We start from the raw sequence: 27,618 nt of genomic DNA on the forward strand, positions 1-27,618 counted from the left end.
TGAATAGATGGATGATGGACGGACGGATGAAGGATAAATAGATAGATGGATGATGAACGGACAGATGAAGGATAAATAGATAGATGGACGATGGACGGACGGATGAAGGATAAATAGATAGATGGATGATGGACGGACGGACGGACGGATGAAGGATAAATAGATAGATGGATGATGGACGGACGGATGAAAGATAAATAGATAGATGGATGATGGACGGACGGATGAAGGATAAATAGATAGACAGATGATGGACGGACGGATGAAGGATAAATAGATAGATGGATGATGGACAGACAGTTGAAGGATAAATAGATAGAAGGAAGTATTATAATATAATAAATAGGGGTGATCGGTGTCTTATTAAAACTGCGCCATACTTCTTTATTTCAGATGTAAGTGTTTTAGTATAGATCACTCTTGCTATTCGTGAAACCTTTATTTGTATCAACATTATTGTTTAATCACCATTCGCGTACATTTTGTAGAATTGCTATTTTCTATATCCTCAAAGAGGCCTATGCATCAATTCAAGCGCATAGTTATACGATCCCTGTCACTATTTTAAATGATTATTCTGAAAAAATAAGTTGGTAAATATTTTTTTGTGTTAAAATTATCATCCCTTCTGTCAAACAATAGACCTTTTAATATCGACCGCAATCCTGGACTGACGTCACGCTTATAAATCGTCCGTCTAAATAAGCAACTATGACGGGATAGCCTGCGGCGGTTAGGAAAACTACGTCAGCCATGAAGAGTGAAGAACAGATCGAGCCAGCTACTTAACATTTCCTTGTTACAGGTGTGTATATAAAGAAGGGACAATGAGCTGAGACTTCAGTATAACCTCACCACAAGACAAAGCCACTATGAACAACGTAATGGTAGGTATACAAGTATATTGCAAATCATGATGTTAAACAAGTATGCACATTTTTATGCACTTTATTGTGTTAAAGCAAAACACTAACGGCACATATGCATTATTCTGTATTATTTAGAATTTTCTCTTTTATTTTTCAAATTAAATCTTTCTAATAAATTTTTAATAATGTCCGCATCTAAATAAATCAAAAAAATATATAACTATATTTCTTAATGTATCATCTACACTATGATTATATCAATAGCTAATATAATGTTCTATTATAAATGCTGGTTGGCAAAATTTTAAGAATTATTGACCGAAATCATCTCTTTTTCAGCTATCTATCTTCGCGATTCTCGCCTCGGCAATATGTCTATCCCATGGAATAGTTAACCTTAAAGACTGCACAAACTACAAGCCTTTTACTAGAAGCTGGATTTGTGATGAAAGCATAAAACAATTTGACCAGTGAGTAAAACGATTTTAAATGCCTATTGTACTACGATTATAATCTTCTCTATTTGTAACTGCCTTTTCCTGGTCTGTTCAATTATATTAGATTAAAAGCAAATCATTGGCTACAGAGAATAATATGAAAACATAAATAAATAAAACATGTACATGATTTAGCATTTGGTTATATTTGCATTATTTTTCCATTTAGTTGAAATCAATTAAATCTCTAGATAAAAAAAGTTCTTCAAGTTGATTTTTCGGTTTTTAACCAGAAACCAGAAAAAACAATACTGAATTAAGTTATTTGTAATTTTGTTCATAGCAGGTATGTTGAAGGAACCTGAGTAATTGTATTAAATAAAGTTATAAAGTTAAAATATATTCATATTTGCTTTATTAGTGTGCAAATCAACAAAGAACTAGACACCAGATCGGACTATAATGTAGATTTATACGTCGAAGGAACAGACAAATGTGTAGAAGATGTGACCGCACCTGAGCCGATCATCAAACCAGTTAAAACAAGGTAAGTGAATAGCCTATGGTTTCCATATTTAATGCAAATGTCTAAAATCAGCATTTGTGTTGGTGCTGAAAAAGCTATTGACACCTTATTTATTTTATACAAGCCTCACAAATCGAAATGTCGACGGTGGCGTTATCAAGACGAATATGTTAGATGCATAACTTTAAAATTGTACTTAATTTATACTCTCAAACATAAATAGAAATATACAAAATATCTGATAGGCTCTTTGTATGATTGCTAAGATGTTTACAAATTATTTTTATAATATATCCCATGAAGTGATGCTCTCCTTTTTTTAATTCGTCAATGTCAGTATATAAAGTCTTACGATGATGAAATTATTATTATTATCCAAATGGTATAGATGATCAACAACAACAAAACCCTACATGTACATTATTGTTTTGATATAGGATTCGCGATATAACATTGGAAGAGGTGTGTAGAATGGAGAAGATCCCGATATGGAACGTGTTTGAGGATATTGAGATAGGAGGGCGATTGGAGAGGCACGAATGCGTTGTTGTTAATACCAACTGGATGAAGCAGGATTTGTACTACTCACGATGTACCAACCCGTATGTATTGTCTTAAGTAATATAATATGAAATTCAAAAAGATAAATACACGTAATTTCATGTTATACATGCATATATAGTAGCATGATTGCAATGACAGGAGTTGGAATTCTATTCATATAATATGACATACAGGACTAGATATGGTGATATAAGCAAACTCTTTTACTGTTATGTCAGTAAAACGTCAGATGGAATTCGGATAGAAGATAACGTCTACAGTGACAATGATTCGCCTTGGTTATATATTGAATCTGTAATAACAATGACATCATGAGTCTCACTACAAATGTTCCTTTCTATATTATGACGTGTCTTTATGATTTTGACAACACAAGTCACATATGTGATATATGTAAGAAATTTTACTTTTCTGTGGAACTACTATTAAATATACATATAAACATAACAACAAAGCTAACATATACAACATACATGTCTTTTCAGGAGAACGAGAGCACATGACAAATGCCAATTAGATTATGGGGATCGTATGGAATTTAGGTGTGTTCAATCCGGATTTGTGGAGAAGCGAGTCTTAGTTTACTGCCCAAGCACTGGTCCGAGAGGTGACTACATTTACATAACCCGAAAGGTACCTACAACTTGCAGCTGCCGAAAATGTTTCCACTGTGATGGTTCAGAATTGTTGTTTGCCGATTTACTTGCCTCTCTTGATGACCGCTTTGTACCGTCCATGCCTTTACCAGGCAAACTGACTGGAGCCTGCTGAATGAAATAGAATGCACTCAAGCGTAAATCCACATGTGATGTTTCTCGATAAGTTCTCAACGTGCTGACCATTTCGGTCTTTTTCCTTCCTACTCTCATGACTCTCATTATAAAACCACCGTCGTTGGGCTGGTGCAATATGTCTCTGTTTATGTTTGTGTGTTGTTATGTGATTAACTCATTGTTCAGATGTCAATTACCCATTGTATAGTAGTTTTGTGGTAGTTGTAAATGTCATTGTATATAATGCTAATTTGTACTTTTGTCATCAATAAAGCTGAAAATATATTGATTTGTTTGCTTCTCTTGATTCTACAATACAAATTAAGGTAGCCAAATTTATAACCTTCAAACATATATAGAAAATTATAATCTTCACATTGTCCGGTCCAAATTATATTGCAAAATTCAAATTAACGCTTTCGGTTTATCCTCAGTTGGTCAAATGTTGCAACAATGATAATAATGGCGTCATATATTGTTTGACGTCATAATATATAGAATTCTAAATAAATACGTCAATTTAACTTGGATTTAACAATGTGGTAAGATATTTTTAATCTCTCTTTTTCCTTTTACTCACATACTGTATATGAGTTTCCTATATCTACATTTTCACTGCAGTCCCACTACGTAACTTTACCAAGCGAAGTCGGCGTTCATCGGTCTATGAACTGCCATCCACTTTTTTGATCTCGGCATTGTGGCGTCACAATTGCCGTACGAGCGAATGCGGAAGATGGCTGTTCAAATGGCTGTTCTGCTTATGACAATAATAAATTCTTTATTCATTATAGATGCAATATCTCTTGGGACTTTGTCAAACTTTTTACCAAATATAGATATAAGCAATGGTATGTATTTAGTTGGCAGGTGAGTGTAAATGTCCACTGGTCAGCAGCAATTTTAACATGAAGCGCTGGTACTTTTTATTAAATTTGCCACTGTCCAGTTTGCATTCATACTCCCATAATTGCCAACTGAATGCAGTTCAATGCTTTAACATTCAGGACACTGTTCATGACCCTGGACCTTATACAGGTACTCTATACAACCTGGGCACGTAAATACATGTACATTAATTTGGCATGGAAGAATTGATCGTAAAATGTGTTTTCTTTAAATTCGTATAAATTGCCTTCTATCATAAATTCACAATCGCCATATCTATAGTCCTGGCATTTCCTGACTTCAAATGTCTCGTCTATTTGCAACGTCGACTTTTGCATAAGATTCTTTTTATATTTTTGTCAGCCTTTTTGTGTTGATGGTTTTCGACTTCTTTAGCACTCTGTTCATATGTTAGTCATTACGCGCTATTTCATTGGGGTTACAACTGTTGGATAAGTATTTATGTTCCATTGGGTATGTTTTGTAACAAGAGGTGTTATTCTGTTGTGACTAGATTTTCTTCTGACTTTAAGATTGTTCTCTTCACCGTGCTAGCTATGGATTCCATCCTCGAAGATATGTATTTGAATATGTCTTTTAGGCAGACATTTCTTGCCTATTCTTTAGCTGACTGTATACGGCATACTGGTTTTGGTGAGTGCTGGGTGAAAAGTGTAGGTATATGTATTATGTCTGTAGGGTAAGAATAGATACCTATATTGATATTTTACCCACCTGTTTTCTTCACTACATTATATATAAATGCAATTTGTTTGCAAGCTATTTATATAGTATAATGTAGAATTGTATCTAGAGAGTGCGTCGTTTGTTTGAACTTTTCAATATGGTTTTTTTTCTGTTGAAGGAACATAATGTGTTTCGTGTCGTCACTGATTGTTAACTTAAATGTAGAAAAATAGGAATTATATAATTTGAAATTGATGTACAGTATGTATTTGGATTTTATTGCAACTGCGGGGCGCTTTGATAATGCCACGCTTTGTGGCTCCTTGTTATTTTTACGCTTAAGGCTATATAGCCTTACAGCGTATTGTCATTGCCTGCGGACCGGAAATACTGGAAATGCCTTTTCGACTACGACACCACCTAGCGTGAAAAAGTACTACACCTCAGGTCCAAAATATCCGCTTTCTAAAGCAAATATGCTGTCATGGTGTAATTATGATTGCATGAAAAAAATCTGTAGTATTTCCTTAAGTGTTATAGTTTCAAAAAATGTGTCCAAAGCTATAATATCATTGTCTATTAATGGAAAATATTGAGAATAATTTGCATGAATGCCTAGCGATCGATGACCTAAATTCTCGCCAATCATTTGCATATAGGATGAACTTCTAGTTTAGATAACACTAAATAAAGGAATTGACAGGATTTAAGTATGTATAAATAGGGTTGGTATGGGTACTAAATTTTGTCCTCGTGTACCCGAATTTGAGTATCCGATCCGTACCTAGATACTCGACATGAATTCCTACAGTATGTGAACGTATTCCTATGTGAACGTATCAACTTCGTGAGTTAGCTTAGTGGTACAATTTACCGATGTTGTTTGGGGCGATCTGCAGATGGAGCAAATTTCAATGTAATCATAATGAAATGTGAGAGATTTATTCTCCAATACTGCAAATGGCATTGGTATATCAATTTAATATCAATCGGTAACATCATACAATCGTAATGTAACAAGCTGACAGAGCCCAGAATGTCTGTGACAGATGTTGTTTACCGCACATGCGCAACAGGAAGTACAAAAGAGTGACGTAGTCTTCATTCGGATGGGCCGATTCGGATAGCCTCTGGTGTTATCATATACAGCATACCGATAGTGAAAGTAAACATGTGCGCCATTCATGTTCATTTCTCCGATCATGGGAAATAAGAATTGCAACAATGTTGCTTGTGAACATGTCGTTAGCAGATGAAGTGTCATCCTTTGTTAGTAAAATAGAACAAAAGAGTGCTATTTTTGTACTTCCTGTTACTGAATTTTACGTTTACACAGACATCTAACACTCAGTATGTTTCCTATTTTGACGGATGCCCGGCCGGGAAGCCTACACATGTTTCCTACGTGTATTTTGACGGGTACCCGGGTACTTCCCCAACACGACCCGTGTGGCAATAATCAAGGCCTACAACATTCCATTCGTATTTGGACACAGAAACAGCAAAAATCGTAAGTGTTCATTTCGTTTTGCTTATACCTGTCTACAGTAAATAAATTACACATGAAGTTAACTTACGTGTCTCTGTGTATTTCTGCTAACGTATGTGATATAGATGTTTTATTTCATTACAAGAACATTACTTTATATTTTGGAGCAGTTTCCTTTTCAAATTCGAAGTTGACAAAAATTAACTGCTAGCATTATTTTCTAATTTTATGACATACAATTTAATGCATTTAATTCAGTAGGTGTAACAGATTTAATTTGCCAAATTGTCCATATGGATACCGTGGTAATGGAGTGTCACGTCACAAAACATAATGGTATGTAGGATTTTGCATAGTGTGTAACATACATGACAATGAATTATATAGCATATTGATGTAATCAATTAATATATAGCTACTGTTGTAGAGGAAAAGATATCACCTTCTGACTGACTTTCAGTCAAAAGGTGATATCTTTTCCGCTACAACAGTAGCTTATCAATATAGAGATACAATTGTAGCAGGATTGGACTGGGTCGATCATCGGTGACCAGGTAGCTCAGTCGGTAGAGCACTCGGCTAGTGTTCTGAGGGTCCCGGATTTGAATCCCGGTCGGCCGCTACATTTTCTCCTCTCCTATTACAAAATTGTCGCCCAACTAAATAACCCACGTTGGTGGTATTTGGAAGATTTTCGTATGTCTTCAAGGGCGAAGACTTTGAGAAAGGAGGGAGGAGTGTAGCGGGATTGGACTGGGTCGATCATCGGAGACCAGGTAGCTCAGTCGGTAGAGCAGTCAGCTAGTGTTCTGAGGGTCCCGGGTTCGAATCCCGGTCTGGCCGCTATATTTTCTGCTCTCCTGTTACACAATCATGCATACACAATACATTTGTACATAATATACATGTGTATATATGAAGTTTAAGAGACAAGTGTAATCACTAATAAGGCTAGATTTTATTAAGACAATTATTATCTCTGATTTGAAAACTGGAAACATGAGCTTAAAATATTGATAAAAATTAAAAATAAAAAGATTAAAAATGATGCTAATATATTAACTCAAATTACTTGTATACAAGACTCCACAACTGACTTGAACTTGATTCTTTAAGTTTATGTTAGAGGACTCTATAACTTTTTATTGAAATTATTGCATATTTTGTTAAATTCTAAAATAACAGGACCCAATATTTGCTAGTCATCCACAGCAGACTCAAAATGTTGAAGAATTGAGATTATCAAGAAGCAGTGAAATAATACAGGGCATATATTAACTAGCTGCAATGGCAGATATATAAAGCTCTAGACAACTTTGTCGTCAGATCTAGGGTTACAATTCTGTCTAATTGACCGTAGTGTTGCAAAACATCTAATGATGACTGCAGGTTTCAAGTAAATTTGCAATTGAACAGATTTAGGGTATGTAAAAACATATCAAAATGCATACGTTCAGATGGACATGTATCACTAAAGAGTAAAATAAAAATAATGTTTTGTTATGTTATGCTATGTTATTTTATTCAAGTATTTTTAAATAAACATAATTAAACACAGTTCACTTCAGTGATAGGGAAGGAGATTTGTTACTATGCGACTATGTCCCCTTGAAATAAAATTTCGATGGGACATTTGATCAGACCATGCGCCAAAACAACATTTTCTAGGGACATTGAGGCAAAAACAAAAATTAACATTGTTGATTCAGCAAATAAGTAAATAATGCTAGCAGATGAATTAGTTAACTGATAATTTAACCAGAAACTGCTTCAAAATTTGAAGTAATATTAAACTTTTTTTTTCTTGTTGTAAAACAAAACATTGATTATATGTATGTTATCAGAAATACACAGACATGTTACCTAGTTCACTTCATGCGTCATTGTTTGTCAAATACAAAATCAGAAACATAAGTGGTATGTAGTTCATATACCGACCCAAAGACCAATTTATTTAATGTAGAAACAAAACGAAATGAACGCTTACGAATTTTACTGTTTCTGTCTCCAAATACGGAAGGGATGTTGAAGATTACTAGCGTAATGCATGTGGTTGACTTGTTCAGGTGTTCTTCAGATAAAGTTTTACATGAATGTGATCGACCACATCGGGGGGATGCTAAAGAAATTGTCTCTGTCACTTTCAAGCTGTTGAGTGAAAAGAATGGAAATTATCTCTCATAGATGATTTCGATCAGCAAGTACAGTATCAGATTTACATCTAGGTTCTAACGCAGGGAACTCTCTGAACAGTATCAGATTTTGCGTTATGACATCTTTGTTTACATCGGACCGCTTATACCATTGCTGAGTGTCATGTGACAAGTCGCTTATTTAGATGAAAATCGCTTACACTCTAAGGCAGAACACGATATATAGTTACATTTACTTAAAAAAAACCTCGATATTTCAATGCATTAGTGGTTTGTAATACGCGTCATATAACCTCTGTATACATCTGACAAATCAGCGGGCGGGGAACCAATAAAAAAAGACCTTACATCATCGTGTTTAGAAACCGGGGTCCGTCTCAAAAACCATAATATCTTACCGATGATCAATCAAAATGTCTAAGTATGTTTTTTGATGCGTCATTTATCCAACAAATGCGCGTATGGCGCAGGGCGCGTGGCCTTCCCTATCAATGCACTTTGATTGGCTTGCCCAAATGATTTACATGTGTTAATTTGTTTGATTAATTAACGTCCTATCAACAGCTATGGTCATGAAAGGACGGCCTCCTATGTATGCGGTGTGTTGCGTGAATGTTGTGCGAGGTGCGTGTTTTGAGAGACTGCAGTAAATTCATGTTGTGTCTTCTTGTATAGTGGAACTGTTGCCCTTTTTATAGTGCTATATCACTGAAGCATGCAACTGAAGACACCAAACAACACTCCCCACCCGGTCACATTATACTGACAACGGGCAAACCAGTCGTCCCACTCCCCTTATGCTGAACGCTACGCAGGAGCAGAAACTACAACTTTTATAGACTTTGGTCTGTCTCGGCCAGGGGACAGAACCCAGAGCCTTCCTAACAGGGGCGAACGCTCATCTCAAGGCCAAAAGTGAGGCAGTGCCAATGGAGGCATTAGGAAAGATAAAGTAAGTTAGGAAGAATAGAAAAGATAAGATCCTAAATTTAGTCGCCTTTTACGATCATGCAATAAGGGCAGCAGGTACAATTCTAACGCCCTACCTGCAGGGCAAACAAAAAATTGGTTACTTGTTGTTGAAGATTTCATGTGTGTAAGGGGTACCAGTGGGGAAATCATTGCAAACAAATTATCATTAGATAAACCCAGAGAAGTCTGAATGTTTTTTCTGGTTGTTGGACATTATTTTCAGAAATCACATAAGGCGTCGCTACACGTACTGAATAGAAACATTGCCGGGAGCGCGTGGAGCATCTAGATATAGCCTAACTGGTACTGAACGCTTGATGGTCATGACCTACTTGTAAAAACTGTCCGTACATGGGAGATGCTGAAACAAAGTTAGGCTTTACTTAGGGGATATTTGTGGAACTGTATGTGCCAAAGTAAAGTACAGTTTTAACCGAAAAGTTATGCTTGTATACTATGTATTTCACCAACTTTTCCAAGTACATGTAAATGTATATCAGTATAGTGTATATTTGACGGAAAACTTGTTAGCATAAGGAAAAGGCCCTCTTCACATTATGAACAACTTTATTGAAATAAATAAAAGGTTAAGTTTCATATCGCAGGTTGTATTATGTTCCTGGCGTCGTCATAATTACAATGGGTTAGTTGACCATTTCTGCGTCACACGGCAAAACTTCAATTTATTATATTATAATTGTTATAAAAAGATTTTTAATTTTTTTTTAGCCTAGTGGCCCTTTCATGAATATCATGAAGTTGATAATCTTTTACATTGAATGTGAAAGCATTTGAATTACATGTATCATTATTCAAAAATGAGAATAAGAACTATGGCAGCTACCCTAGGTAACTGTGAAAAGAACAATTTGTCAAGCTTTCCTATCATTGCTTCCTAATTACAATACTGTATGGTAGCCTTCTTAGCTTTTTGGGAAGCTAACACTTGTTTTTTATGTCTACTCGTCTGAATACCTGCAAATTAAATTTCTTCACTTGCCTTAAGCTCTCAGTACTTTCAGTACTTTGATTCTTTATTTGTTGTTTAGAGTGTTTCTTTCATACCTTCGTGGAGCTTTCCAATGCGAGAGAGAGAATAAAACTTCGGTAACGAAAAAGATGTTGTTTTTCCTTTCACTGCCAAGTGGAACGAGCACAAATATAGTTTTAACACTCTTAATTTCCCAGGTGCCATTATATCGATTGGATCGAGGTATATAACTTTTAAAAGAGGTAGGTTTTACTCATGCTTTGTGCTCAATATAAAAGGTGGAGTTGGTGTGTTGTTTTGTGCCAGTTTGCGATATGCTTCAATGAGATAAGAATATTTTTATTAGAATTTACTTCGAAATGTCTTCTTGAAACAACCATGGAAAATAGCCGCTTTGATTCTTGTAAGCGGCAAACCCTGTTTGACGTAAATGCACCCATACACTATACATGATGTTTCATTTGCAATATATCGCTTCGGCCAGATAAAATCAATAGAGGTCAAGATAAAGTTGACACAGCGATTGGCTGCGGCACATCACCTTACTAAGGTAGACCCGAATATCATAGGTTCTAATACATGCTTAATAATATAAGCTGTCTGAAGAATATATGTTTATATCTGCATTCAGTAATCCTGAATTATAGGTATACAATTGTAGACACAAACATTGGATTCAACTTAGTTAATTGACATGAGACTTTATAAAATTCATATTTCTATGACACTCATTTTGAAGGGAAAAAATGCCCGATACGTTAAACCATTTGCTAACATTTTTAGAGTTTCCAGAATCATTTCATGTTAGAAGATCGCCTTTTACAGTATTCTTCTTCTATTTCTAGTTAATATACAAAACATTAAAAAAGATGAAAAACCAATTTGTACCTAAAAACAAATGTTTAATTGAGGACCAGATTGTAAACCATAGGTTTAACCGATTTTGCATAGTGATGCATTTTAGCGTGTTATATATGCTTTATACACATCATTTGTATGTGAGTGGAGAACTGAGAAAAAAAAAGAGAAAAAAAAAAAAAAACCATTTGCGAGCTATTTTCATTAGTTCAGATAAATCCAATTGGTGCACATAGGTAATATCCTAAAAGATAACGAAACACCGTGAATACCTATATTCCGATGTTGCAGTAAATAATGCACTTTATAGAAAAAAAATAAGCTTATCTTTTTGAAGTAAAATTGTGTCAACTTTCATGGTCTTTCCTCAATAGAAACTACATATGATTTTTAACGGTTTTTGTTTTTTGTTCAAATGTGATGGATTTCGTAAACGAGGCCATTTAGCTTGAACATTTTTTTACTCGTAAAAGATTACTCAACACATCAAAGTACAGCTAATTGTGATATGAAATTTATATTTAAAGGATATTTAGCTGTTAATCTTGATGAAAAGGTATATGGCCTGTGATTGTGTCTTTGTTGCATAGAAAAGGCATTTCAACAAATTTTATTGTAAATAAGTCTATATTAGCCATCCCCAAACAAATCCGATATGGCACAATTATCAATAAAATACTTTAACATTTAATATAACATCTTGAATAGAAAAATATTAGTGCATCTCCCCAACCTATCACCGTAGAAAAATCTATATATTTTACATATTTTAGTTTCAGATATATATTCTGATATACATTGCATCAGAATATATGACTCTTTCATATGTACATATGAAGGAAAATTTGGGTCAGAACCGAGGCTTGCCGTCGAATTGCACGAAAGCCTTATCTTCTTAAATAATTGATCGATTTTAAAAATAAGAACGTCATTCGAAAGAGCTCGTCATAGTTTGGTTTATAGTAAAAATATAAACAAGGGTTCTTAGGTAAAACGGTTTGAAATACAAATTAAACAAATGTAATGGTAAAGAAATCCAACAAATCAATCGAAATAAAAGAAAAATGACGTCAACTTTGCCGTGATATGACGTCATCTCATTGTTTTTCAATTGTGACGTCATGGCTATGTAAGATAGATTTATCTTACATAGCTGTCTTTCATGGGACAACTCTATCTTACATGGCCTGCTATGTGAGAAAAGGCATTGGCGCCTTCTACTCGTTAGAAGGTCTTCAAAGGGTTTAGAACAAGATGTCAAGTTGCGACGTAAAAGCCTAATGTCTTGTTAAGTTTACTTATGTGAAGTTGTGATTATTCCATCTAAGTGAGGTAAGGGTTTTGTGATACCCAAGAAATTACTCGCAGCTACATTTTTAATGCTTCTTTATGTGACTTGAAATTAATTTAATGGGAGTATGGGATGGTAGGAAGGATCATATTCAGGAGAGTGTAGTGTTTATAACGACAAAGTAACGGATTTTTTGCGAAGGCCTTTCACAAGGGGACTTAGTCAAATGCTTTTGAGAAATCTAGAAATGCTATATCTTTTTGCACGTCATTTACTATATTACAATGTAACTGAGTTTCCGTTTTGTCCTGTTGAAATCGAATTTCAGCGATCATTAGACCAGTAGGACAGAACTGTTTGGTAATCTTTACTGTTTTCACTCGACCCACTTAAATTTATTCCTGTTTAACAGGTTTTACAATTTCGATGAATCTCAAACACATACAAGATAATGAATCTATGACTGAACATATCTCTCTGTCAACACTGATGGAAAATCACCATTCCATCACTGTTAAATTGTTTATATTATCACACAGAATGATGAATGTAAGGTTTACCTAATGACTATGATAGCGATCATTCAAAGTAGATGCTTTACTTTGAAAGATCATGCGATAATGGAATGTAAAATTTAACACCACAGACAATTCTATCAAATAATAACGATTTTTTTTCAAGTGCAATAACATGTGTATATGAAAGAAACAGTTATTTGTTTGTGTTGAAAGATTCTTTGTTAAGCATGCCTCTGTTTTTCTATGTATAAATATTGCCACAAACTCGAAGGTACTTATATGGCAAACTAGGTCACAATGGCATACTTACATATATTTCTTAGCTGAAGTTTACTACGGCGGCGCAGAGATCACATAAAAATTAAATATAGGTAAAAATGTTTGATTTTATATAGTGTGAACTTTTCTTTTCTTTTACGTACTCCTGTAAAACGTTTACATGCTCACGTTAAACTTTTTGTGTGAGGCAAGGGTTTTTTTCGATGTAGGGTGAAATATATTTTTTCATATAGGGCGAAAAATGTTTTTTTTATGTGAGACAAAGAATATTTTTTAATATAAGGTGGTTTTTTCTTTGAGATGTTTACCCGAAATTGCGTAAGCCCAGGAAAATGAGGTTAAGAATAGGATACAATATTAAACTGATCCTAATGAAAATTAAATATTAATTAAACAAACTTGTTTCTGTATGCGATTACTGCGATTACTTACTAGTTGAATAAAAAAAGTGATAAATGCGACCTAAATCGCACTGGAAAAAAAATGTGAGGTATATGAAAATCTCGACATTAAGTCTCTTGTTATTTCATGAATGAAAAAGACATCGTATCGAATACCACATTTCTATAATACCAAACTAAAATAAACTTAATACAGCTAAAAAAAAATCTCCAAGTCTCCGCATATAATGGAACCGGAGAACCGAATAATCAATCATTGAATACCCTCCTTTGAGCATGTAAAATGTCAATCATTATTATAATGCAAATTCTATGTTACAGATAATTGTATTTTAAATATCTATAATATTTCTGATTCCTATGAAAATACAAATTCTAAAAGTGAGCATTTAGTTACCACCACAAATCAGCATTAATTTGATAGATTTGAAAAAAAAATGTCAGTTTTAACAAATTTAAAACCTACATTAAGCTCAAAATGGTTAGATATAGAAGTCTGAAATAATTACATATACATGTGGAAAGGATATAAGTTTCACTAATGTATTTGTCATTTGGTTGTCATTGTTACCAAATGTAACGTCAAAATGAATATAAAAGAAATTTTTTATTGATCATTGAATTGGTGGATATATTTGGTATAATTTTCAAATATATATTATTCAAACTAATGATAAATGAATACGCCATGAAAGGCAGAAAGGCCTAGCAACGAAGTCTAGTGTTTTTTCTTTTTTATTTATACATGTACCTTCGCAAGATGCATTGTTTTTTAGTATGTATATATCTTTATATATATCAGCTTTAAATTTCATGTTACCTTTAAACGCCTTAACATGGTCTATGGACACTTTCGTCGATCCATATCTCTGTGTATTTAACTAAACAGTCTGTGATAGATGGTTCAAACTAATCTTAATTCAATCTGTCACCAGCGGACAGTAAAAGTGAAAGAGAGTCGAAAACTTCCTTTTAAATCATCGAATCACCGTGACATGAGAAGAGAAATAATGGATTGCAATTGGCAGCATCTATCAAAAGTAAAACGAAAAACAGAGTTTTGTTATTGATGCACGAGTAACGAGAAAACTTAATATATTTCATAACATGTATATACGATAAATGTTTACGGCGATAAAGAAGAGCTATATTTGGGGTTTTTTCCTCTCGAATAATCAAGCCCCATATCATATTGATAATATGATTCATGAAATATATCCACTGAAGCCCCGATATATGGAAATCATTGGGAAATAAAACCAAGGTAAAAGGCAAATAATATATGTTGACAGAAAATATAATTCAATTTGATTAAAAACCGTTTCTAGGTTATTGCCCGTAAAACGGATAAAAACTGAGACTTACCTAGAAATTATTTTAAAAATCATGGTTAAACCTGAGTGTATGAATGTTTTTCCAAGTTTACATATAGTGCAATCGGAGCGAAAATAAGACAAGCCGCCATTTTGTTTACGATAATAACGTTTACTTGATCCTGTTCTTTAAGTCCATTATATTTTGTTGATACTTCAACTAATTACAGAGTAAATAACCTAATGAGGATATCAGTTTATGAAAAATGAAATTGTAAATCAGGCTTCTAATAAAAAAGATGCGAAATACTCCAACAAATATCGAGCTTGTGTGGCACACTATCAATGACCTTAGCTCTGTAGGTTTGTCAATACAGATGGTGGTAGCAACATTAATGCATATATAGTCATCTTAGCTTTAAAAAGGATTTTCAACACCACTCTAATTTACCACCTTTTATTCGCCGAAAGCAAACAATCACATGTCAGCGAATTTCTATAATACTTCTCTGTATTTAGTTGCAAATTGTTTCATTTGCAAAGGCTATTTATAGTCTTTCTTGTAATAAATATGTATTGAAGATTGTGTTTAGGACATGTGCCCGCACTTAAGGATGTACTCCTCTGAGAAGTCAAAATTTTCTTGTGTTAAACTTTTTTTCTCGTACAGATTTTTGGAAAAAGGAGTTTATACCATAAAAGAAAATGGAAGAAAAAACATATGTCCGTGTGATCGTTTTTGAGCTATTGTCACTCAAAGATGCCTAGTAGACAAAATACTGGATTTTATGGGAATTTTGCCGTTTTGACCACATACACAAGAGATTAAAGCCATAATTCCCTGATGAGGTGTTTGATATGTATGGATCTTTGTAGAATTGATTTCACAGTGGTCTTCTTTAAAAATATACCAGTTTTGATTAATAAGACTCATATTTTTTCACAGAATAACAACATATGCTACCCCTACCCCTTAATTTTGAGCTACAAAATGCACCATTTTCAGCCATTTTTACAAAATTTAACCGTTTATAGAAAAGGTTCTGGTATTAAACTTTTTTTACTATTTTGCATATCAATAGGGAATTGGTTGTTCTTTCTAAATCAGGCATAAAAATGGGGGGTCCGTGTGCTTACATTTTTGTCCCATTTGAATATTTGTTATTTTTCAATATTTTAAAGTAAAAAATAAAAGTGCTCAAAATACCAATAGATGTAAAAATAAAAATGACAAAAGTGTATCATTTCACGTATTAATGCTCATTATTTTAATTACCACGAACCTAGTAAAGATTTACAGCAAAAATTAGCTCGATACAGCTAAAAATGCTAGCGCAGTGATGATTTAAGTGAAAACAATTTCATCAAAAAATGGTAAAACTGTGGCTCTACTCAAAGCGAAAACAACACAATTTCAAAATGGCCGCCAAATTTGCCATTTCTTAAAATCCCCGTATAAAAAAAAATCTACTCAGAATAGAAATGTAGTTTTTTGACAAAATTTGTAACTGACAATTTCAATAGATATTGATAAATTATATTTGAAAATCTCATGACTTCTTTGCTTTTTGTCGAAACGAGACTTCAACGGGACTGAAACCTCAGAAGAATACATCCTTAAGGGATACCTTTCGCATACAAAATAATGTGTGTAAAATTCGTACTTTAGAAAGTAGAATTTGTGTTATAATAATGAACATTGTCTAACATCGAATGAATCCGTAATGCCATGGGGTATTTTTAGATATAAACACTTATTTGTCAACTAGGTATCTATGCATATTGTCGAAACTGAAGACTTGATCAAAACAAAGTAAAGATTCACTAGGGATATTGATGTTTAGTTTGTAGAGCAATCATAAAGATATAATTGGACAAAAATGTAAACGTGGTTGAAACAAATATTAATTTGACCAACGCAATGTTTGTTTTGGAAGTAACAAATGATATTACCAAGTATTGCATTAAGCATGTGAAGATATTGCGAAGGAAGCACGCTCAAATACGTCACTACCGACTATAGAGTCGACAACTGGGAAGAAGGAGAAGGTATGCTATCCTCAGTACCGAGGGTAAATCGTAATACAGTCAAGTTATAACGGAAACATAATGTATCTGACACATGTCCATAATATATTAATAAAGAATATGAAAAATTGGCAAAACTTTTTAATACAAATTAGAAAATGGTACATTTAATGCAATTGATCGTTGCATTTATCGAAAACGATTGGTATTCTATAAACATCGGCGAAACAACAATCGTATATCTGTAGCGGTATTCTTAACACATATATATCAGTAGTGATATTTTATCAAGTCAAGCAAGCTTCTTAAACTATGTTACGACAGTGATTGTATACATTATTCTGAAAAAAAAATTAATGAAATTTATTTTGCATCGATAAGTTACTAAATAATGATTGCGTTTAACGCGCTACAACAATGTTGAATTCTTGTATGTATAATACTTTATCAACATTCATATCTGCGTTCATTAGCCCTGAACATAAATGTTTATACACAAAACTTAGAATTCTATATCAATTAGTTGATATTAGATTTTAAGCATCTATAACGGCCATTTTGAAAAACAAGATGGCCTACAACAGCCTTTATCCATTAACATCATTCATATTTACATTCAGTTACCCTGATGATATATGTATATACTAAAAATAGGATTCTGTATGAATTAGTTTTCAAACTATTAGAATTTAATCATGCGTGTATCTACGTCAGCCATTTTAAATAAAAAACAGGACAGCTTTTACCAATTACTAAAGTTCATAATTGCATTAGTAACCCTGCAAATATCAATACATATACAAAAATTAGGATTCTTCGTCAATTAGTTTGCAAGTATTAGATTTGTTGATATTTCTACGCCAGCCATGGCCAAGAACAGCAAGATCCGGTTTGGTGATGTTCTAAAATAACTTCTATTAGGTCAAAGTAACAATGTGCCAAATTTCATACTTGTATCACAAAATGCACGATCTATTGCTCTATCGGCCCTACAGGTAGGGTGGTAGAATTGTACCTACTCTCTCTATTGTATGATCGCAAGAGGCGACTGAATTTAGGACATTATTTTTTTTCTCTTTCTTTCTAACTGAATTTATTCCTCCTAACATCTCCCTTGACACCCCCTAACATTTGGCCTTCAGGTGAGTATTCGTTCTGTCCCTTCTTAACTAATATCAAACAAATTTATCCAATTTCTTATACTATTGTTATCTCTGCTAGGACTTAACAGCTAGCAACGGTTAAGGTATCAGCAGAAATATAACAACACCAGAACAAATCACCATCAATCTACTTAAGTTGTGATTATAGCCACAGCTATGTGTTCCTTGAGCACATAACTTTTCACTGACTTTTTATACATTTGTACATCTCCCTTCCTTAGAACATACGGTATATATGACACATGTATGCTGCTGACAACGTAACCTCCATTGCTGTGTTTTCCTTTGTTGTGAGTGAAGTTTATGAAGTACTATGCTTAGCGATTATGTTTGGAGAATTTTGGTGATAGATGCGAAAATATAAATCAAATAAATTTTAATGTATTTATATCTTAAATAATGATTCGACAAACTGCCAAATTAATGTTATATTCATGTTTATATAATAAATGCCTTAAATGATACGACATTGACTAAAACTTTCAAAAGTGTGAATATTATTAAAAAGTCATAAAAATAAGTGTAGCCGGTACGTGATAAATGGAAAGCCACCAAGATTTGTTGATCTGACGAGTCGGATCAGCACATATGGGCAAGAGACGTTATCAATATCTAACTTAGAAACCAAAACAGTTCGGGTCAACGTTTTAAACTTCGATCAATCAAAGACCGGAAGGTCATGTCCGTTTGTGGAATATTAATGCACAATATTAATCCATTCCCCTGTACAGTTATACGTGTATGGCTTGAGAGAAAAAAAAAACCACGAAATATTTTGGTAGAAAATTGGAAATAATTATTTTTTATTTGTTTTCATATTAAATCCAGCTCTCTGATTGGCAGATCCTTTTTCTTCACATTCCGAATGTTCATATTACAGAGTTACCTTCACTTGAGGGTAGGTATTGATTGTGACGTCATGTCTTTGGAAAACGACGTAAATTGCGCTCATGAAATAATGACGTAATAATCGATACCTACCAGCAAGGGAGCTACCTCTGTAATATGCAAAGACGGAATACTATGAAGAAAAATTCCGAGAATGACGCGAAAATCCGTCGTTATCATGACGTCACAATAGAGACGTCGACGTTGCGTATTGATTTATAAAAATAATCCATTGGAAAATCAATGGAATCGTACGTTTAAGCGTATTTTATATTATAAAATGATCTGAAAAATTAATTATAAGCATTGATGTAACTATTTTTAACTTCATAGGGTTATGAAATAAATTTTGTTTGCAAATTCACACAGTTTGTAAACAAAATTTCTTTCATAACCCGATGAAGTTAAAAATAGTGACATCAATGATTAAATGAGACAGCTTTATTTATTTGTTTTCTGCTCACTCTCCTCTATCCCTTCACGTCTTCTTCTCTTTCTTAGATTACATCAACTGTAGGTTCTGGTGAAATCAAGGAAATATACGTGCTGTTGAATGTCATAGAATATTTCAGTTGTCAATGTGGTTTCCTAAATTTTGTTCGTGTATGGATGAGGGGATGATCTTCTAGTAGACGTCAATTTTCGCTCGTGTGTGGTTGAGGGGATGATCTTGTTGTGGTAGTCAATGTTAGAATGTCTTTAACTGCTCAGAATATGGATTTCCTTTAACATCATGGTTTAGAGCAACTTGATGTAGGAACTCATCTCGCACCAACGTATAGTCGTTTATTTTCCTGGAAATTGAATTTTCGCAATTTCGCGGCATATTGCTATGAAAATTTGAAATATGGAAAAATAATGAAAAATGGTTGAATGATATCGTTAAATCCATATCGCTAAAATTAAAAATCGCTAACATTTGATGTTCTCGTTTTTAGATCAAATCGCGAAAATTTTGGTCTGCGAAAATAACCGGCTATACGGTATTATCTGTGCGAAACCAATTAAATCTAGTGGCAGATATAATCGTAAGGATATGCATACACGAACATTTTTGTGGTGTTAGTTAGTTGATTTTTTGGCTTATTGTCTAAGATCATTGAAGAACAGTCTCTCTGTTTGCGATATGTTGTCTGTAAATGCCGGTATATATTGGAAGGTTACAGTATATAATTGTTGCATCTCTTTGTAATAGTGGAAACATCAGTCATGCTATAGTGCTATCTCAATGAAGCATCCCAATCCCGTCATACTGTATGATGAACGCTAAGCAGTGGCGAACAGTCTCGGCCAGGGCACTGAACCCAGAGCCTTCCTTACCCGAAAGCAAGGTGTTTTCAAGGGAGATCTTACGAAGACCTAACAGTTTGATACATTGTATCAATGTATTTAATGTTCATGTTAAATTAAGATAAGAATACTTACATATTTCTGTTCTTGGCTTTTGAATTATATTAATTACAGTATTTACATTTTAGATTTAAAATGACCGAATGCACTGTACAAATTCAGCTGAACCATTTCGCAAAACTCTGCAATTAGTGGAGAAATATGTTTAAATACCAAGACAAAGAATATATCAGAAATAAAAATTTATTGCACTTTTCAAGGGAATGTAACCCGTCGTTAGGGAGGTCAAACAATAACATTAAACAACACTCACGTAACAGCTTGGACAAGAATTGAAAGTAAACAAACATAAACATTACATACAAAAAGTCATATTTGATATGTTAAACACATGGTATTTACAATGCTAATTTGTACTCATTACAGATAAACATTCAGCTTATTGGCTGATGAAGGCCAATGACAAAGGTTTCGCTTATTTAACTAGCTCCTAAATCTTTGTTAGTATGGTCATTAGACTGTTTTAGCCCAAAATTCTGCCAAGGAACTTATTTCCTGCCTGCTTATTAGTACCTCCCTTTGCCATTTTCTCCATTTTCTTCGTAAAATAGTCCTTATTGTAGTGACACTTGGCGTATTTTGGGCTGCAGGCCATCGGCACGGAGACATCTACTTCACGACATTGCTGCATTGGGGCATCAGGGCAGTACACAATTATTTTCCTTCTGATAAATCCGTCAGGTACGCATGCGTATTTCATTTTATAATCAGTTGTCGGAGGAATGTTTATAGCAAGGTCACTCCTGAAAATTAAAAATAGTTCAGCATAAGCTTTAAACAATAGCATTGTCAAAGAAAGGCCAATTATATCCCCAATAATAATTTTGTTGATTCGATATTTTACAAATTCAAGAAGAAACGGATGGATAGCAAGTAAGTATTTAAATAATTGAGGTAGTTATAAGAACGATGTGTGAGATAAAATCATGTCTTTTGAAAATACTTACTCGCATGCCTTGTATCTGAAATTTTGTACTTCTGGAAACGCAACCAGACAGATTCCCATTCTTGGTTCCCTGTATTTTGTAAATGTGACGTTTTCTACTGCAATTGCACCAACGTATACACTGCTCGAAGGGCAGAGGTCGCCACAGTCCTCGTAGTCTTGGCTACTGTACAACAAAAGTATTCGAGCGTTATACCTTCCAATCAATTAGCAACTGCCGACATATGTTCATGTTCGACTATAAAGGGATACAGGAATTTAGTAAAAAGAATTGTTATATAGCTGGCTCTGATTCCTGGAAATAAAAGTACAGACTTCAATTTTTTTCTGTATCAAAATTATATGGACATTTTTTTACTTAAGTTAAACCAGGTTAACAAATAAGAAGAAATATATTTGATAAAACGTTTTCATTTTCGATTTATTGTAGTTATTTTGATCAGTATACCTAAAGGATTTACTTTGATGTTGTCGTATTTCAAAACCTAACAGGAAAAGAAAAACCAGTAATGTTTATACTTACGGCCCTCTATAGTCCGGAAGAGCTTTGTAGTATGTGCTGTAGCTGTCCATTCTTTCTAGTAGCTCTTTGTGGTACATATTAAATGCGCTGGTCATTGACTCATTAAAACTGTAGCGGGGAAAAATACAAAATTAAAATAATTACTTTTCCTGTACTTTATAATGAAAAAGTTTTCGGGCAAAAGTATAAACAGGTACACATGGCGTAGATAGGTTGCGGACGGATATAAAAAGAGAAGACAGAAAAGGCCGAATATTTCGTTTCAATCACAATAAAAAAAACTAGTCATAGAGGGGAAGAGTGTTAGGGAAATTGTAAAACTTCCTGCTAACATTATAAATTGTTGTTTCATATGAATAGTATTTATTTTACGGCGATATTGAAAGTACACACACACAATGTACTTACTGGGCATAGAGATAAGCCACTTGATCGAATGGGAAGAAGATCTTGTGATCCCACCTCTGATATCTCAGTAACTGTCTCTCACATTGCTCAACGTCGGTTTCAATGATTCCGGGTGCCTTTAGTTGCCTTTTCAATTCCTCCATCTGACCGGTAACCGCCACCATCAAGGCACATAGTATTACACACTCAACCTAACAATTAAAACAAATATCGTACTTTTAACTGTAATAGCTTTTATAGACGTTTCAGGTGGAGGATTTGGAAAAAGATATTAGGATATTGACTTCCCACTTGAGGTGTGAACACGTAACCAAAACGGGAAACGCTATTATTAAATTTCGGAACAGTTGAACAGCTCGGTCGATGCTTCACCTTATTTGGAATTTCTGTGAATTTATATACTATGATACGCGTCAGTTTTCCTCCATAATGAATGCCTTCTTAAAAACAGATCTTTTCTCTTTAAGTCAATTGTATAACAGATATATCAAATAAACCAAATGAAAAATATCACACACGGCCATATCAAACAGCTTTAAATTGCGAATAATTATACTATACTAAAGCACGATATTTACCCCACCGCGAACAATAGAAAAGCTGAATCGTGTTATCAACGATTTTGTTTCGCGTGCACATTCATTTTACAGAAGATTCGTTTGGATTTATATATACTTATGTACAAACTTTTTCTAAAACGTTTTAATCTAGAATGTTGAGCATACAGTAATTACACAAATGATACCATAATTATACAGATATGTACCTGACAAGTATTTTATTGTAGCTTACCAATATATCGATGTTTATGTTCTAGTAGCTTCATGAAATATTCGTGAAAATATATATTGAAATGATTGAAAACTATTTGAAACATTGTTTATCAATGATATGAATGAATCTCACATATTTTCCTAAAACCAGATAGACAATTTTCGTTTTATTTGACGCATAAATCAAAATAGTATGCGAATGCTTACATATAAGAAGGCACAAAAATAGCTATTCTGATATGATATCTATATAAATACGATGTACATATATATATGTGTGTACACATTGTAAATATGCATCAGGTCTTACCTTCATCGTTGCTGTTTTACTCTGCAAACCGTATGAAGTCTTGGCTTCACATCGATGCTGTTGTATTTTATACATGTATCACGAGGAAATGTCAGGCATTGACCAATCAGCGCCAACCTTACAACTGACGGTGGCCCTGGTTGATGACATCAGAGCTGACATGTTAACATACTGGTTATGAATCGTTTATAGTTCTCTCCTGTCATGACTGAATAACGAGGTAAGAATTGATCACCTCTCAGGTGTTTACCGGCCAGGTAGACCACTTTGTTAGGTGAAACAATCAAGGCTTATTTACGGGCATAACAAAGTGTCTACGATATACAATGTATACAGATATGACGTCAAATAATGCATACTGATAGCAATTTAAAAAAAAATATAAAAAATATGATGCTATATTAAAATATTATTCCTGACAACCAACACATTGATGTAGCCACAAAACAGCCGCGTATCCGTGTGCATATTTAGACGCAGTTCACATCGGTAATTCTACGAAAAGATTTTAATAAAATAAAACGAAAGTCATTTAAAAATAATTTTTGAAGATACAGTTTAATTTTCAAACGGGGCCTCCAGAGAGAGAAAGAGAGAGAGAGAGAAACGATACAACTTAAACAATACAAAGGTCATATATATAATACTAGAAATTCAGATAATTTACATCTCATAAACTGCAAAACACAATTTTATTAAGATTTCTTTTTAAATTCTTCAATTAAGTTATGGAATGCATTACCAGTAGATATTCGTAAAAATTCGTCTATTGGCATAATTAAAACCTTTTTGTAAAACATTATAGTTAAAGCCCTCTTATATTTTAACTCAGAAATAAGATATCTTCAGATTTTATACACTCGTTTATGACTTAAGTGTATCCGTGTTTCAGTCGAAACTAATCACCATTTTAATAGCATGTTCTAACTATACTTTAATCAGACAAGATACACTTTGTCATTTAGATATATATTGTTCTTGCCGGAAAAAACTTTACTTTGGGGAGATGATAGCTATTCAATGAAAAAGGTAGATATATTTCTAGCAGTACATACCTATATCAAATTAATTAAACCATTTTATTGAAGCGTAATTTCATCAGCATTGTTAATCTGGCAGTCAATAACACCATACCAAATTTTAATAGAACTAAGAATCCATTCTCGTATATTGTTATCACAACATGTTTGTTCATTGCATGCATTTTTATTGTATTCAACACATGTTACTATGTACACATGCTTTTTCTAAATATTATAGTTTTCTGTGTTAAACTTTCTTTATATATCTTGTAAAATGTGTTTCCAGTGCCGAAGTTTTAAAATGGCTTGATATTTCAGGGGAAAGAATTTATATTAGCCCTAAGCTTGTTTACCAATCCCGAAATGTATTTATGTATTGTTTGTATATGTTTCAATAAATGAATAAAATACTGTTTAAGACATTTTTAGTCTAGTTCATGTGTATTGAATTTTCATTATTAAAGGTTTGAACATTACTTGCTTGAACGTTTTAGGAAACGCGCCGCGCAGCGGAAAATTTTCTAAAATTAAGTACAAAAATGTGCAGGATGACCCTTTTTTCTTTCAAATGTCCATTTTTAGAACATTTCACTCAGCGAAAAGGGGGGGGGGGGGGGGGGGGGGGGCAAAAAGACATGTTTGCCCCCCCGTCCTGGGGAACAGGGGGCAATTGCCCCCCCCCCCCCCCCCCCTGCCCCCTCGCTTCCTACGCCCCTGTTATGGTTATACTCAGGTCAACCGAAAGTTCTTTAAGTATCGAATCCTCAACAATCATGAATTAAACACAACAAAATAACCTATATTAGATAATATTTGTTCGCAGTGTTTACTTTTCTACGATTCGTTAATGTTTGATGGTATCTGCACAGCATTGTAGCTGTAATCTTATAAGGCTTTCATATTAGTATTAATATAAAAAACATATTTTCTTTTCCACGCTTTGATATGTTCTAATTACGCTGTAAACCTCTATGTACGAACTAAAATCGTGTCAGTATAAGGGAAATCATGATGGTGATCTTCACCATCATTTATGTCGAGAACAATTTGCTGATGTGTGCTCTAAGTCTTACAGAGTTGTTCCCCGTTGATCCAAAGTAACAGCGCTTTACACATAAGGTCTGCGTAGTTAACTCCCTTGAATAGTGAAATATTTTTACAGTTTATCGAGGCATTGTATGCAATTTTCGAGATGAAAAATAAAACACGAAAAGACGAAAATGATGCACGCTAAATTCTTGTCCTTTCGACTGTCGCCCCGAAAAGACGAAAATTAACTAATCTGAAAATTCGTCTTTTCGCCCCGAAAACACGAAAATTAACAAACTTGAAATTTTGTCTTTTCGCCCCGAAAATTTACAGTTACATCAAAAAGACAACGCCTCGACGTTGATTTGATAATTGCTGTACTGACTGCATACATTAAATGAATAAAACTGATCGAGTTACTCATCAATTCACAATGATATTGGGGATATCAATTCTTACAGCGTCTATAGAGGTGTGAGTGGTTACTGGTCAAAAGCTATATTACATGTGGGATAATGGAAACACTGATAAACTTGCCAATACGAAACATGTGCTGATGAAATGTGCATCTTGTAAAATACAATTCCTGCGTTCTGAAAGGATTCTAGGCCTGTTCCAACACGAGTAAAACATATTATAGGAAACGTAACGTTACCCAAATTGGAACACATACAGATGCTTCAGTTTTAAATTCATGATTTGTTTACTTGTCAGCAGTGCGTTTATTTTGAAATAGAGAGCTTGAAGCATGCCCGGTTTAGCCCCGTGTTTCAACAGGTTCGATTACCCAAAATGGAACACCTTCTATATATAGTTTATTGAAAAATGTATAGATATGAAAAAAAAATGTTTGAATTCATTTAAGGAAAGTTCAAACATTTAGTTTATTTAAGTCACATATCTGTCAAAAATATTCTATTGTGCTTTTGTTTTTCTTGTTTTAAGATATTGGATTTTTTTTCACAATTTCATTATTTTCGTTTTTAAAGGTGATAAAAACAGAACGGACATGGAAAATGAGATAATACGCTAGGTACATTTGTAATGCCTATCTAAACATATACCAGTTTGATATTTACTTATATTTTGTCTCTAAATAGTAAAATTAATGAAAGCAATCTTCACATCTTTTCGACGACAGATTTTTTTCTATGACTTACCTCCCTTGAGTTCCGATGAGTTGTGACGTCATCTGAGACAATCAACTACCGGAAGCCGGTGTGCCGATCGCGGAACTGTCAACATGCATGTGTATTTTAGCCACATGTCTTAGTACTTACGGAAATACACACGGAGAAAAATATGTTATATTTCGACTTATTGGGTAGCGTGATTTATCCCCTACTAAATGACACATTATTGACGTCATAACCTATGAAATGACGTCACTACATGTAAATAATGATGTCATTAATGTCGCGGGTACATATGTCATGTGGCTTATGGTGTGCCAGGGGTTAAACCACAAATGAATAAGTAGTTCTTTCCTATTCAGTCCACCCTAGAGTAATACGACTGTGCATGTATGTAATTTATAGTTTACACATAAAATTAACAGAGGAGTTTTGATATACATAGGATCTACTGGTAATTTTATGTGCGAAATAAGATCGTAGCGAAAATGGACAATTATTGGGGCCCACCTCTTTAGACCTACGTTTTAATAGAAAAATCATTTGTTACAAACATACGGAGACATGAAAATACATGCAGATTAAAAGGAAAAAAAATCAATAATTTATAAGTTGTGTCTTTTTGCCCCCCATTTTCGTCGACTGAAATGTTCTCAAAATGCGCATTAGAAATAAGAGGTCCTTCTGCACATTTTTCATACTTCATTTTAGGGATTTTCATATTTATTTTGGGTTACACAACAATGTGCCGGTGGTGTGAAACCGGTATGTTCAGATCTAGTCCGCTAAACCTGCTCATATTATTAGACTTTTTAAATTAATTTTTTTGCCTAATATATAGGGGGGGAAAAGCCTAATAATATAGGCAGGTTTAGCGGACTAGTTCAGATCGAGCAGGGTTGCATAATGATATGACGACATTCACAGTTATCATTATTTAATTGCAGGAATTTAAATTCGAAAAATTACCATGTTA

General features: G+C 33.8%; 2 protein-coding genes across 2 annotated transcripts; one reads left to right on the forward strand and one right to left on the reverse strand.

The window, feature by feature from the left end:
• Window positions 1-760: 760 nt before the first annotated feature.
• Window positions 761-3,454, forward strand: LOC138335079 (uncharacterized). Its single transcript, XM_069283991.1, has 5 exons — window positions 761-887; window positions 1,209-1,339; window positions 1,728-1,853; window positions 2,270-2,434; window positions 2,882-3,454. The coding sequence occupies exons 1-5, from the start codon at window positions 873-875 to the stop codon at window positions 3,165-3,167; spliced, it is 723 nt and encodes a 240-aa protein (XP_069140092.1). The 5' UTR covers window positions 761-872; the 3' UTR covers window positions 3,168-3,454.
• Window positions 3,455-20,817: 17,363 nt separating this feature from the next.
• On the reverse strand, window positions 20,818-23,572 carry LOC138335085 (uncharacterized). The gene is made up of 5 exons (XM_069284006.1): window positions 23,459-23,572; window positions 22,376-22,566; window positions 21,968-22,075; window positions 21,446-21,610; window positions 20,818-21,241 (listed from the first exon to the last, which is right to left on the reverse strand). The coding sequence occupies exons 1-5, from the start codon at window positions 23,531-23,533 to the stop codon at window positions 20,962-20,964; spliced, it is 819 nt and encodes a 272-aa protein (XP_069140107.1). The 5' UTR covers window positions 23,534-23,572; the 3' UTR covers window positions 20,818-20,961.
• Between the last annotated feature and the right edge of the window lie 4,046 nt (window positions 23,573-27,618).

The sequence above is a fragment of the Argopecten irradians genome, chromosome 1 (assembly GCF_041381155.1).
Source record: "Argopecten irradians isolate NY chromosome 1, Ai_NY, whole genome shotgun sequence".
Classification (NCBI taxonomy): Eukaryota; Metazoa; Mollusca; class Bivalvia; order Pectinida; family Pectinidae; genus Argopecten; species Argopecten irradians.

What these genes read in the sequence shown, in the direction of transcription:
- LOC138335079 (XM_069283991.1), top strand. An exon ending in AGCATAAAACAATTTGACCA is followed by an intron (nt 1,340 to 1,727) that starts GTGAGTAAAACG and finishes TTGCTTTATTAG; the next exon opens with TGTGCAAATCAACAAAGAAC. An exon ending in ATCAAACCAGTTAAAACAAG is followed by an intron (nt 1,854 to 2,269) that starts GTAAGTGAATAG and finishes GTTTTGATATAG; the next exon opens with GATTCGCGATATAACATTGG.
- LOC138335085 (XM_069284006.1), bottom strand. Translation starts at nt 23,533, where the DNA reads ATGTATAAAATACAACAGCATCGATGTGAAGCCAAGACTTCATACGGT. An exon ending in GTGGCTTATCTCTATGCCCA is followed by an intron (nt 22,076 to 22,375) that starts GTAAGTACATTG and finishes TCCCCGCTACAG; the next exon opens with TTTTAATGAGTCAATGACCA. An exon ending in CTTCCGGACTATAGAGGGCC is followed by an intron (nt 21,611 to 21,967) that starts GTAAGTATAAAC and finishes TTTGTTGTACAG; the next exon opens with TAGCCAAGACTACGAGGACT.